We start from the raw sequence: 14,456 nt of genomic DNA, 5'->3' as shown, positions 1-14,456 counted from the left end.
CTGGCCGCACTCAGTGGGTTAAGGATCCAGTGCTGCCGTGCGCTGTGGTGTAGGCTGGCAGCTGTAGCTCCAATTAGACCCCTAGTCTGGGACTCTCCGCATGCTGCAAGTGTGGCCCTAAAAAGCAAAAACAAACAACAAAAAAACCGATATTACTCAGGAGTATGAAGTTAAATATCAGAACTAAGACATGAAGTGGTAACATTATGGATATCACCTATTTCTATAGGACAAACGAGGGGAAAGTGAAGTTTTGTGACTTCAGATACAATTTCAATATTTTCATATACACAAACTAAAAGTTTGGTGTCAGAAGATTATGTTAGCTGATGCATAAAGTGTTTCTAATGCTGAAGACACAGAAATATTAACAAATGCATGTTAATATTTCATGAACTCTGACAAGGGGAAAAAAAAAGTAGTGTTTTCAAATTAATACGTGATTTTCAAAATAAAATGTGTAATTTAATTAAATATTAGTAAGTGGACATTTGAGTCTCATCTATACAATGAAGGAATATTTTCTACTTGGCAGAAATTTGGAGTGGAGAACTTTTCACTGGTAAAATTAAGGGCTTCCTTTATATTCAGGGTTCCTTATGCAAATAACATAGCTTAAAATTTTAAGGTTAGGAGTTCCCGTCGTGGCGCAGTGGTTAACGAATCTGACTAGGAACCATGAGGTTGCGGGTTCGGTCCCTGCCCTTGCTCAGTGGGTTAACGATCCGGCGTTGCCGTGAGCTGTGGTGTAGGTTGCAGACGCGGCTCGGATCCCGAGTTGCTGTGGCTCTGGCGTAGGCCGGTGGCTACAGCTCCGATTCGACCCCTAGCCTGGGAACCTCCATATGCCACGGGAGTGGCCCAAGAAATAGCAAAAAAGACAAAAAAAAAAAAAAATTTAAGGTTAGGAAGTTCCCTTATGGTATCGCAAGTTAAGGATCTGGCATTGCCACAGGCATAGCAGGCTCCAACTGCAGCATGGGTTCAGTCCCTGGCCTGGTAACTTCCACATGCCACATGTAGCCAAAAAAAAAAAAAAAAAAAAAAAAATTATAAGATTAAAAACAATATATATTTTTTTAATTTGCCAGCAAGAGAATCAAAATATACAGGAATTTAGTGTGACATAAAGGTGGCATTCCAAATCCATGTGAAAGAGATGAATTATTCAATAATTGCCATTGAGTCAACTGGACAGACAACTGGGAAGAAAATGAACCTCTGTCTCTCTTATAAATTAAAAATAGATTGTAACAATTTAATGTGAAAAGTTAACTTGAGGAGTTCCTGCTGTGGCACAGCAGGTTAAGAATCCGACTGCAACAGCTCAGGTCACTGCAGAGGCCCAGGTTCAATCCCTGGCTGGCACAGTGTCTTAAAGGATCCAGTGGTGCTGTAGCTACAGTGTAGGTCACAGCTACAGATCAAATTCAGTCCCTGCCCTGGAAACTTCCATAGGCCTTGGATGCAGCCTTAAAAAAAAAAAAAAATTTGAGCCTTACCCTCATAGAAAAAAAAAAATCACAGATCAAGTCTCAACAGAGCTCTTTGGTCTCAGCGGTGGAAGCAAGATGACAAAGGGAATGTCATCGTTTGGAAAGTGTCAGAATAGGATGCACATGTTGTGCCGCCGCTGTGGCTCTAAGGCCACATCTAAGGCCACATCCCCAAAAGTGGACCTGTGGCAAGTGTGGCTACCCTGCCAAGCGAAAGAGGAAGTATAGCTGAAGGGCGAAAGTTAAAAGACAAAATATCACCAGGAGTGGGCAAATGAGGCACCTAAAAATTGTATGTGGCAGTTTCAGGCATAGATTCCGTGAAGCAACAACACCTAAACCCCAAGAGGTCAGCTGTTGCGACATCCAGTTCATCTTAAGGATTTCAGCAAAGTCATGCAATAAATATTCTGGTTTAAGAAAAAAAAAAAAACAGTCTCAACAGAAACTTAACTGTGAAGGGTAAAACAAATCTTTTAGAAGAAAAGTAGGAGGGAGTTACCTAGTGGCCTAATGGTTAAAGGACCTAGTGTTGTCACTGCCATGGCTGGGACAAAGGAAAAAAAAAAAAAGAAAACAGAACCATCTATATGCCCTAAGGACACACATTTCCTAAGCAGGACACACAAAAGCACTAGCTATGAAAGGGAAAAAAGCATCTATGTATGCATAGAAATAGAATAGCCCTGAAAGAAAGAATAGAAGCCAAGGATAGTTACTGTCTCCAGAGAACTGGGAGGCAAGAGAGAGGTTTTGAATTTTGTACTATTTGCACCTATCACCAATTTTAACTTTTTTTAATTTGCCAAAATTATGTAGGATAAGCTTTTTTTAGGTGAGCAAATGAGGCTGGGAATTCATACATTTAAAAAAAGAAAAGGAAAAATGGAAATTCCCTAGTGGCTCAGCCAATGAAGAATCTGGTGGTGTCACCACTGTGGTTACTATTGTGGGGTGGGTTCAATCCCCAGCCCAGGAACTTCCATGTGCCACGAGTGAGGTTTAAAAAAAAAAGAAAGAAAGAAAAGAAAAGTGTTTAAGAACATAAGTTCCCACTGTGGCTCAGCAGGTTAAGAAACCAATAAAGCGTACTTGAGGATGTGGGTTTGATCCCTGGTCTCACTCAGTGGGTGAAGGACCAGGCATTGTCCCAAGCTGCAGCACAGGTCAAAGATGCAGCTCAGATCTGGTGTTGCCAGTGTGGCTGTGGTTGTGGTATAGGCTGGCAGCTGCAGCTCTGATTCGACCCACAGGCCAGGAAATTCCCTATGCTGCAGGTGCAGCAATAAGAAGAAAAATAAGTAATTTAAAAATAAATACTTTTCTAAAAATTTTTAAAAAGAATTTAAGGGGGGAGTTCCCGTCATGGCTCAGTGGAAACGAATCTGACTAGCATCCATGAGGACGCAGGTTTGATCCCTGGCCTAACCCAGTGGGTTAAGGATCTGGCGTTTTTGTGAGCTGTGGTGTAGGCCAGCAGCTGTACCTCCAATTCAACCCCTAGCCTGGGAACCTCCATATGCTGTGGGTGTGGCCCTAAAAAGACCAAAAAAAAAAAAAAAAAAAAAAAGAATTTAAAGGGAGTTCCCCTTGCAGCTCAGTGGTAACGAATCTGACTAGTATCCATGAGGATGTGGGTTCGATCCCTGACCTTGCTTAGTGGGTGGGTTCTGCACCTGGCATTGCCATGAGCTGTGGTATAGGTCGCAGACTCGACTCAGTTCCTGCACTGCTGTGGCTGTAGCCAGCAGCTACAGCTCCGATTCAACCCCTAGCCCAGGAACTTCCATGTGCCACATGTGTGGACTTAAAAAAGAAAAAAAAAAAAAAAAAAGTAAGCATATAACTGGAGATTTGGACAAAACTCAGCTAGAGGTTTGGATGATTCTCAATGCATTCTAAGGACAGGAGAGGGCTATTATGCACTTTTTGGTTTGGGACCCAACTCACTGTTACTGAGACACCTTTATTCCGTATAAGAAAAACCAAATCTTTTCACAAATGTCAACAATGAATCAAAATGAAGTGGGAAGAAGAGGGGGCTCAGAGGGAGCTTTATGCCTTATCAGACTCAGTTTTATTTACCCATTATGTAGTCTTGAGTTAAGGACAGAGCTGTCTGGGAGAAGTGGGAACCAGGTGCTTAGATAAGGGTTTTGGGGACTTTTCAAAAGGAAAACAGGTTGGGAGCTGCCAACTAGTATCCATGAGGATGCGGGTTCGATTCCTGGCCTCTGCTCAGGGGGTTAAGAATCCAGCATTGCCGTGAGCTGTGGTGTAGGTCACAGACAAGGCTCTGATCCTTCACTGCGGCCCTAAAAAAAAAGGCAAAACTGAACAAAACAAAAAACCGCCTTTCATAGAGGAGAAATAACTAACCTGGGGTATGACTTTCACTAGTTCAACAGTCATTCTTGCCTTCTTTTCCTGGCTTCTTTCTTGGAGAACAGAAGTGTCTTAGGAGGTAAGGCTGGAGGAAGAAAAAGAAGAGTGAGAAGATGAGCCCTTCTTTGCACTCCCAGAATCACCAGCCTAAAAACTCTGTCTTCCATTTCTTTTTTTCAGCCTTCTTTGGTTCCCCTGCCCACATAAATGGGAGATTACAGGCAACCAACTGTGGTTGAGGGGTCCAGTTTACACCTCTGTCTCTCCTATGCTTGAGGTCCTAATTTTTTTTTTTTGGTCTTTTTTTCTTTTTAGGGCTGCACCCATGGCACATGAAGCTTCCCAGGCTAGGTCGAATTGGAGCTGAAGCCACCGGACTACACCACAGCCACAGCAACGCCAGATCTGAGCTGTATCTGCAACCTACACCACAGCTCACAGCAACGCTGGATCCTTAACCCACTGAGCAAGGTCAGGGATCGAACCCGCAACCTCATGGTTCCTAGTTGGATTCGTTTTCGCGGTGCCACAACAGGAACTCCTCCAGGTCCTAAATTTAATATTTTTCCTAAAAGTTACATTCCAAATCTTTGGTCTTATTATGAATTTAAAAAGAGACACGCAGAGTTCCTCTCGTAGCTCAGTGGTTAACGAGTCTGATTAGGAACCATGAGGTTGCAGGTTCGATCCCTGGCCTTGCTCAGTGGGTTAACGTGCCGGCGTTGCCGTGAGCTGTGGTGTAGGTCGCAAGACTTGGCTCAGATCTGGCGTTGCTGTTGCTGTGGTGTAGGCCAGTGGCTACAGCTCTGATTAGACCCCTAGCCTGGGAACCTCTGAAGGTGCAGCCCTAGAAAAGACAAAAACAAAACAAAAAGAGACACGCTAGGTACTCTGCATAGATTATATTCTCTCACTTTATTTTAAAAAAGAATCCCATGAAATAGTTGCTTCCTCTATTTTATAGGTAATGGTGAACTTTTTCCCTTCCCGCCTCTTCATGCTTTGATATAGTGTACACTGTCTAGTGTGAGACTCTGATTCGAAAATACCACTAGAGGTCAGGGTCAGCTTCCTTCTCCCAAATCCCCAAGGGCTTTGCTTTTCTCTCACCCTGGGACAAAGGATTTTTTTTTTTTTTCCTTCTCTTTAGGGCCACACCCACGACACACGGAGGTTCCCAGGCTAGGGGTTGAATCGGAGCTACAGCTGCCGACCTTCACCACAGCCACAGAAGGCGGGATCTGAGCCGTGTCTCCACCTACACCACAGCTCACAGCAACTCGGGATCCTTAACCCACTGATTGAGGCCAGGGATTGAACCTGTGACCTCATGGTTCCTAGTTGGATTCCTTTCTGCTGCACCACGATGGGAACTCCCAGGACAATGGATTCTTAAATACCCAATTTGCCACTTTTATTTCCATCTCTCTTTGCAGCCCCTTCCTGTCTTCTCCTCCTAGAGCTCTCCTGCTCCAGTCACCCCACCTCTTGCTTCTCACTGGAACTTGTGGACTGAAAGCAGGGAATTCTACTCCAGGATTCTTATCCTAGCAACACACAATTCCATAAAGCAACATACACAAAGAAACCAAAGCTCTCAACCTCCCATGCAGTCTCCTCATAGCCATCAGCATCACACAGGGCCAGTTAAACCACACAGGGCGACACAGACACTGACCCTAGATCTCACATACCTTGATTACAGAGAGGACACACGGTCTCAGAGGCCATGGGTACAAACACACATGGTGATACACAAACATCACATGTACCCATGTCCCTGCCCATATCTGTTCCTCCCACCCACACCCCACAATCTCACAGATGTGTATCTGCCAGCCCCATACGTGGTTCACATAGTCTCTCTACTACTCATTTATTTATTTACTTATTTATTTATAAATAACACCTGCGGCATATGGAGGTTCCCAGGCTAGGGGTCTTCATCAGAGCTGTAGCCACTGGCCTACGCCAGAGACACAGCAATGTGGGATCCAAGCCGCGTCTGTGACCTACACCACAACTCATGGCAACTCGGGATCCTCAACCCACTGAGCAAGGCCCAGGATTGAACCCGCAACCTCATGGTTCCTAGTGGGATTTGTTAACTACTGAGCCAGGAAGGGAACTCCTATTTATTATTACTAAGGTAAAGTTGATTTACAGTGTGCCTATTTCTGCTGTACAATGACCCAGTCCTATGTATATATACATTCTTTTTCTCATATATATTTTTTTTGCGTCTTTTTAGGGCCACACCCTCGGCACTTGGAGGTTCCCAGGCTAGGGGTGGAATCAGAGCTGTAGCCACCAGCCTACACCACAGCCACAGCCACAGGGTATCTGAGTCATGTCTGTGACCTATACCACAGCTCACAGTAATGCTGGATCCTTAACCCACTGAGCGAGGCCAGGGATTGAACCTGAGTCCTCGTGGATCCTAGTTGGGTTCGTTAACTGCTGAGCCACGACAAGAACTTCTCGTATTCTTTTTTTTTTCATTATTTTTTTGGTCTTTTAGGTCCAAACTCGTGCCAAATGGAAATTCCCAAGTTAGGGGTCGAATGGGAGGAGCAGCTGCCAGCCTATGGCCTAGGTCAAAGCCACAGCAGTGCCAGATCCAATCCACATCTGTGACTTACATCACAGCTCACAGCAATGCTGGATCTTTAACCCACTAAGTCAAGGGCAGAGAATCGAACCTGTATCCTCATGAGTACTAGTCCAATTCATTTCCGCTGAGCCACAACAGGAACTCCCTTCCTTACGCATTCTAAATATAAGTAGTTTGCCTCTACTAACCCCTAACTCCCCATCCTTCTCACTCCCTTCCACCTCCCCCTTGGCAACCACAAATCTGTTCTCTTTGTCCGTATTGGCATTTGCACACTAAGGTACATGGAATGATAGGCTAACGGGGACCTGCTGTATAGCACAGAGAACTCTACCCAGTATTCTGCGAAAACCAAACCACTTTGTCGCACAGCACTGTCAATCAATTATACCTCAATGAAACTTGAAAAGGGGGAAAAAAGGACACAGGAACGCATTTGAAGGGGGTTCCTGACAGTTCAACTGGGGACAACTTGAACATCAAGATGAATAATAAAACAAATTTTTTAAAAAAATGTGAATCCAGGGGGTTCCCGTCATGGCTCAGTGGCTAAGGAATCCAACTAGAAACCATGAGGTGGCGGGTTTGATCCCTGGCATTGCTGTGAGCTGCGGTGTAGGCTGGCAGCTACAGCCTTGATTGGATCCCTAGCCTGGGAACCTCCATATGCTGAGGGTGCAGCCCTAGAAAAGACAAAAAGACAAAAAAAAAAAAAAAAATAGTGAATCCACATTGATCTATTCTCTCCCACCCGCAACCTTATGGATACTAGTTAGATTTGTTAACTGCTGAGCCATTATGGGAACTCCGATATATTCTTGAAAGAAATAATACAAGAGAAAGTTCTTTTTGGTGATATCTATATAGATAGAGCAGAGGCAGAAAACATCACTTGGCAATACTTGTAGTGATATTAGGATTCAGGCAGGCATCATTAGTGGACAGACTCTCCCCAGGGACGACCTACTCATTACCAAGAGTTTATTTTTTATTTTTTATTTATTTTTGCTGTTTAGGGCCAAATATGCGACATACGGAAATTCCCAGGCTAGGGGTCATATTGGAGCTACAGCTGCCGGCCTACACCGCAGCCAATGCCATGTAGGATCCAAGCCGCATCTGCAATGTACACAGCCATTGCAACAAAGGATCTCTGAACCATTGAGCAAGGCCACATGCTCATGGATACTAGTTTCCACTGCACCCCAACGGGAATCCCTAATTTTTTATTATAATTATAAATCTGTCAATTTCTGCGATACAGCAAAGTAACCCAGTTACATAATGTGTATGTGCCTGTATATGTGTGTGTATATATATATATATATATATTTTTTTTTTTTCTCATACTACCTTCCATCATGTTCTATCCCAAGAGACTGGATACAGTTGCCTGTGCTCCAGCTTAGGACCCTATTGCTTATCCATTCTAACTGTAATAGTTTGCATCTACTAACCCCCAACTCCCAGTCCATCCCACTCCCTCCCTGCTGCCCCTTGGCAACTACAACCCTGTTCTCCACATCTGTGAGTCCGTTTCGGTTTTGCAGGTAGGTTCATTTGCGCCATATTTTAGATTCCACTTAGAAGTGCCATCATATGGTCTTGGTCGTCTTTTTTGACTCTCCTACTCACTTTGATCTCCGCAACACTGGTTTTTCTCTCACACATTCTCAATGGTCTGGTTCCGATTTCTCACACACACAGATACACAGACTCTGCAATTGCTGTTTCTCACACGCGATGCCCCAGTCTCGCTCACACACGACACACATGCGCTGTCACACAGCCTCACCCGCTGGACACACACACTCGTCTCACGTGCTCGCTGCTCTCTCATCGCACATTCACACCAGCAGTCTCCCTCTTTCAGTCTCCCACCCTCAGGTGTCTTTCGCACACATCTCCCTCCATGATCTCTCCCGGCCGCACGCTGGCTGACCCTCACACACAGGCACACCCGATTCTCTCATCCACACATGCTCTCAGTCTCTCCCACACGCACCGCGGCCTCTCACCGACCCTGCACACACACACCCCGCTCCAGCCGCCCCGCAGCCCCGAGCCGGGTTCGAGCCGTCGTGTCGGCGCACCCGCAGGGGCCTCTGGGAAATGTAGTCGGCCCGGGGACAACCGCAGCAGCGCCCTGGCCGGGGCTCCAGGCCCGGGTCTCTGCTGCCGGCCTCGCCCGTGGAGCCCGGCCCTTGGGCTCCGACACCCGACCACCCGGAACAACCCACCGGCTTCCCCCCGGAAGCCGGTTGCTCTCACCCGAAGGACTTCGGGAGCCGACGCCCGGGAGCCGAGTGCGCAGGCATTGAATAGCCTCAGGTGGGCGGGGTAAGGGAGGAGTCGGTGTGGGGACGGGATAGAGGGCGTGGTTTAGAGGAGAGGGGCGTGTTCTTAGGCTGCGGAGAAAGGGAGGCGGAACCTTAGCGTCGGAGCGCGAGAGCCTGTGTACGCACAAGATTTCGCTCGAGGGGCGTGGCGGGGCTGGTTCCAGTTTGCGCAGGCGCGTAGAATGCGCATTCGCCGTCCCCTCGCCTGGAGACCCGAAGCGTCCCTAGTTACGAGGTCTGGAAAGCGCCGCCTGCTGAACCTCGGGTGTGCCTCTGTGATGTGACGCTGTCTGTTTCCGTGTGGCCGCTCTGCGCTCCGAGTGCGACCCCCTAAGCCTGTTCGTGGGAATGTGGTTTTCTTTCTGTGCTAAGCATTGTGACAATAAGATCAGCGAGGGATCCCCCACCGGGCTCTACCACCTTTGTGACTACAGCCAACCAGTACCTGCAAAACGGGAAGGTCATTATCACTGTTCAGACACGGAGACCAAACAGCAAGTATTGAACCCCCTGACCGGAGTGGAAACGTTCCGTAGTATCGGAGACCAAGAAAACGGTAGTTAGTACCTGCCTTAGAAGTTGAAGCAAATAAGGAAAAGCCATTCAAGGAGACAGAGAAGAAAAAAACTCACAAAATTTCCCTCTCTTTACTCTTAAGTAAATGGAAACAGACCACACGAGTAAAAGTAATAGCATATCAAATGGGGAAATAAAGAACAAAGAAGAGAGAATGGAGAAAATTAGAATGGTTATTGTCGAAAAACAGGGCACTGCAACCTTGATTAAAGGTTTTCATCCTGAATTTCAACATCGGCTCATTTGGGGAAAGGGGATAATTCTTTACGTTGAATCTACTATATTCTACTATTTCTTATTCACTTTGTTTGCAGTAACCACTTTTATGTAGTCTTTCGGTTTGCATTTTCTCATTTTTCTCTTTGAACTCAGACACCTGACTCCATCAGTTCTGCCATGGTTATTCAAAATGTTCTAAGATCAAATTGATTTGAAATGTCCAATTTTGCTGCGTACTAAGTCTCTCTCCATATGTGAATCCAATCCATCTTTCTGGATTTGATATTCTGTTTCATCCCTCACCTCTCCCCTCCCACCCCCACCCCGCCACTCTACTGAGCAAATATCACACTGTTGTAATAATGTGAACTTTATACTTCTGTGTTTGATAGTGGGTACCACATTTCCTTCATAATGGTCCACTGTTTGCAAAGCTTTGGAATTAGGAATTCTTGCAGATTCCTCCTTTGTGTGGTCTTGAAAGTCTTGGGAGTTCCTGTCGTGAGGCAGCAAAAAGAATCTGACTAGTATCCATGAGGATGCAGGTTAGATCCCTGGCCTCGCTCAGTGGGTTGAGGATCCCTCATTGCTATGGCTGTGATAGGCTGGCTGCTGCAGCTCTGATTTGACCCCTAGCCTGGGAACTTGCAATGGGGCGGGTGCGGCCCTAAAAAGAAAAAAAAAATTACCTTGGAAGATCTAATAAATAGTATTGGTTGGAGTTCCTGTCGTGGCGCAGTGGAAACAAATCCTGTTAGGAACCATGAGGGTTCGGGTTCCATCTCTGGTCTCGCTCAGTGGATTAAGGATCTGGCGTTGCCTGTTGCCGTGAGCTGTGGTGTAGGCTGGCAGCTGTAGCTCTGATTAGACCCCTAGCCTAAGAATCTGCATATGCAGCAGGCGAGGCCTTAAAAAAAAAAATACTGTTGGTACGTGGATTGGAATTTTAATGAATTTATAGGTTAACTGGAGGAACAAACATCTTTGAAATTATGAATTTTTCCTTCCGGGATTATAACATTCCATTTATCTTGTTATTTTCTTTCTCCTTCAACAATACCTTATAGATGTATTTCATTCCAGTCTAGCATTTTTTTCTTTTTTCTTTATTTTTTATTTTTGGCCATACCACGACATATGGCGTTCCCTGGTGGGGGATCATATCTGAGCCACAGTCACATTACAGCTGCGGCAGTGCCAGGTCCTTAGCTCACTGTGCCAGGCTGGGGATCAAACCTGTGACCCGGCACTCCCAGCCGATCTTGTTGCGCCACATCGGGAGCTCCTAGAATTTTTTTTCATACAAGTCTATTCCTGAGAGTTATATTGGCTTCATCACCATTAGTGTTGTGGAAACTCAGCCTCTGTTCACCAGTGTGGAATCGAAAAGCAGAGACAGAGTCGTGGGCAAAGTTAAAAAAAAAAAAAAAAAAGCTTCATTACTTTGGCAGGCAAAGGAGACCACAGCAGGCTAATGCCCTAAAGATGGTGCCCTCCCTTGGGAGAGATTAGGAACGGATTTTATAGTTTGGGAGTTGAAAATAGGGCCACAGATAAGGACCAGGGTAGGCGCAAGCTTGCATTCTTCAAAATTGGTGTTGAGTGGCCCCAGGACTGGTTCTGGTGGTCTTCCTCCCAGGTGTTCATTCGTTGGGGGTTTTAGTTCTTCAGAATAACTCAAAGGTATTGTTATACATATTCTTTGAGGGGGAACCAGGACCCTGCCCCAAGGCTGTTGTTTCTTGACGGCTCCTCCCCTGTTTGGATGAGCAACTGTCTGAACCCGTCCCTAGGAACTCAGGGAAGGGCATGAAGGCTGAAGCTTGTTCCCTAAAAACAAGAAATTGGGGGGCACAGAGAGGCCGTGTGCCCGGGATCCCCACAGGGCCCTGCTTGGTTTCAGAATCAGAGATAGAAACACACAACGCCAAGAACTGTGATGGGCTTGGAGATGGAAGCTAGTGATGTTATTGTTGGCTTTAAAAAAATGCACAACCAGGAGTTCCCGTCGAGGCTCAGCAGCAACAAACCCGACTGATATTCATGCGGACGTGGGTTCAATCCCTGGCCTCGTTCGGTGGGTTAAGGATCCAGCATTGCCGTGAGCTGTGGTGTGGGGCGCAGATTCTGGGATCTGGTATGGCTGTGGCTGTGGTGTAGGCCGGCAGCTGTAGCTCTGATTTGACCCCTAGCCCGGGAACTTCCATATACCACGGGTGTGGCCCTAAAAATAAACAACAAAAATCGCAACCTAAAATGCTGAGAGTTAAGAGTTACTGGGGGCAAAATAAGCTGGGAGGCACCATTTCAGGTAGTTCTGGAAAACTTCTCCAAAGCAATAGGGGGAAATATCAGTATATTTGTGGTTTGGGGAAGGTGAAACCGAGTAGGGCCCTGCGGGCTCCAGGGCACTCGCATCTTTCCAAGTTCCCCCCATTTCTTGCTTGTAGGAAATGGGCCTCATTCCGCCTGCATGACCTTCCCTAAGTTCCAAGCTGTGTGTTCAGACGGTTGCTCATTAGGGAAGGGAGGGGATGCAAAGATCAGGGAGGAGCAGCCAAGAGACAATAGTGCAGCCCTGGGGCAGGTCCTGGTTCCCCCTCAAGGGATACACATATGGTGTAGGCATCTTAGGCACCTAAGAGAAAACTTTTATTCCTTATGCTTCTTTTAGGAATGAATACTTTCAGACTCAGCAGCTTGGAGCCCTTCCCTGTGTTTCTCCCTCACTTAATTGCATCCTAAACACAATCCCCTGTGAGCTGACGATGAGGCCCCCTGAGCACGACTGCCTGTGCCCTACAGATTCTTAGCACAGCATGTGCTTCAGTAACTTTCCTAGTTTGTTCTTCTCTCTGATCCAGACGCCCTTTTCCCAAGTACCATGACTCCAGGCAGTGACCCAGGAGACCCCCGCCAGGATCACGCCGAGATCTCCCGACACCGGATTCAGGGGCTAAAATTCCCTGAAAGAAAGAAGAATGCGTGTTTGCTCCAGTCCTGATTCTTCTCTGAAACCCTGTTTTTCTCCTTTGGGACCATAAAAGGCCCTGCACGCCTTCCTCAAAGGAGGGCCCAGTCTTACAGCCTTAGCCTGCGGTGGCCTCCTTTGCCTCAAATAGGGGAGGAACAGGCAACCAAGCCCACATTTGACCGAAGGTCGCCGCTAGTCGACCATGGAGCAGACGTCACCATGAAGGCTTTGAGCGCTTTTCTAGATATGAAGAGATGCAAGAATTAGGCTCATAAAATCTTCTCCTGAAAACATCGAAAACCAAAAACACACAAAAACACACCCCCAAACTGGAGAGCTTTGTGCCGGTTTTCCCAGGACCCACAATGCTTCACTCCTGATCACCACCCTGTCCCTGTAACTGGGCCTCTGTCCACCGGTGCCAAATCAGAACGTGGAGACAGAGTTTGGGGCAAAGGAGAAAGAAATCGTTTTTATTGCTTTGCCAAGCAAGCGAGGCCACAGCAGGCTAATGCCTTAGCGCCGTTTTGGGGATAGAATAGGAGGAGGTCTTGGTTGTGGAGTGGAAAACAGGGCTGCAGATAAGGATCAGGGTAGGTGCAAGCTTGCATTCTTTATGGCTCATGTTTAGTGGCCCCGGGACTGGTTCCCGAGGTCCTTCTTCTTTCTGGAATGAAGACTGCTTCCTCCAGCCGATTGCCTATTTCATTTGTTGGGGGCTTTAGTTCTGCAGAAGAGCTCAAAGATACTGTCACATGTATCCCTTGAAGGGGAACCAGGTCACTGCCCCAAGGCTGCACTGTTGTTCCTTTTCTTTTCTTTTTTTTTAAGGAAGTTCCACACCCATAAGGAGGTTCCCAAGCTAGGGGCTGAATTGGAGCTGCAGCGGCCTGCCTACATCACAGCCACCGCAACGCCACATCCGAGCTGTGTCTGTCTACAGGCAGCTCTCATCAATGCTGGATCCTTTAACCCACAGAGCAACGCCAGGGATGGACGGAACCCTGCATCCTCATGGATCCTCGTCAGGTTCATTACCACTGAGCCACAACGGGAACTCCCCGCACTGTTGTTTCTTGACTAATCCCCTGCCCTTCCCTGATTAGCAACTGTTTGAACCTGCTCTTTGGAACTCAGGGAAGGCCTTGGAGGCTGAATGAGGCGTCTTTCCAACAGACTGGAAGTAGGAGAGAAAGGCTTTGGTGCCCAGGACCCCCACGGGGTCCTGCTCAGTTTCAACCCTAAACATGTTTAGTGGGTGTTGAAGCGTCAGCAGCTACAGCGGCTCATGATTCAGTCCTTATAGAGGCTCACATGCTGTACAGGTGAGAGTAGAGTTTCCCACCCAACACTGCGTTTGAGGAACTCACAATCTAGAACATCCATGTGGTTGACGGCATCAAAGGGAGCCTCTCCGTCGGGAAGTGGAGATTCCCAGCGAAAATGTTTCCTGTCGTGGCTCAGCGGTTCGCTAACCCGACGAGCATCCATGAGAACGCAGGTTCCATCCCTGGTCTCACTCAGTGGGTTAAAGATCCAGCGTTGCCCTGAGCTGCGGTGTAGGTCGCAGAGGCAGCTCGGATTCCGCGTGGCTGTGGCTCTGGCGCAGGCTGGCAGTTTAGCTTTGATTCCACCCCCGGCTTGGCAACCTCCGTGTGCGCCACATGCACTGTTTTACAGTGTGGTAGCGCCACCCGCTGGACAAATGCACCAAGTGCCACGGCTCTACATCCTGGAAGCTGAGACTCCCTCTTGGAGGCCAGGGGTCTCCCGGGATCCCCCACATCCCCCCCACCCCCCCGCGTCCCCGAGTCGACTTGGACTGAAAGATGAGCAGGCAAGGGACCAAACAG

General features: G+C 47.3%; 1 protein-coding gene and 1 pseudogene across 3 annotated transcripts in view; one reads left to right on the top strand and one right to left on the bottom strand.

Moving 5' to 3' along the window:
• ZNF471 (zinc finger protein 471) overlaps nt 1-14,456 on the bottom strand; it is a 42,834-nt gene that overhangs the window by 8,860 nt on the left and 19,518 nt on the right. For 2 of the 3 annotated variants that reach the window (XM_084962199.1, XM_005664891.4), the window contains exons 1-2: nt 8,767-8,828; nt 3,876-3,966 (exon numbers count right to left, since the gene is read on the bottom strand). The exons of the other annotated variant lie outside the window; for it this stretch is intronic. Coding sequence is in view for 1 of the 2 variants with exons in the window: in XM_005664891.4 (XP_005664948.2) it covers nt 3,876-3,908 (33 nt within the window). In the remaining variant the exon portion in view is untranslated. Of the gene's footprint in view, nt 1-3,875; nt 3,967-8,766; nt 8,829-14,456 lie in introns of those variants that run through there. 3 annotated transcript variants of the gene reach the window in all.
• LOC146402497 (large ribosomal subunit protein eL37-like) lies at nt 1,539-1,876 on the top strand (annotated as a pseudogene).

This window comes from Sus scrofa, chromosome 6, assembly GCF_054392235.1.
Source record: "Sus scrofa isolate SSC_HxYL_T2T_F1_AM1 chromosome 6, Sscrofa_HxYL_maternal_Yorkshire_Landrace_v2.0, whole genome shotgun sequence".
Taxonomy (NCBI): domain Eukaryota; kingdom Metazoa; phylum Chordata; class Mammalia; order Artiodactyla; family Suidae; genus Sus; species Sus scrofa.
Note: the sequence above shows the minus strand (reverse complement) of the source record. Positions and strands in the feature narration are given on the sequence as shown.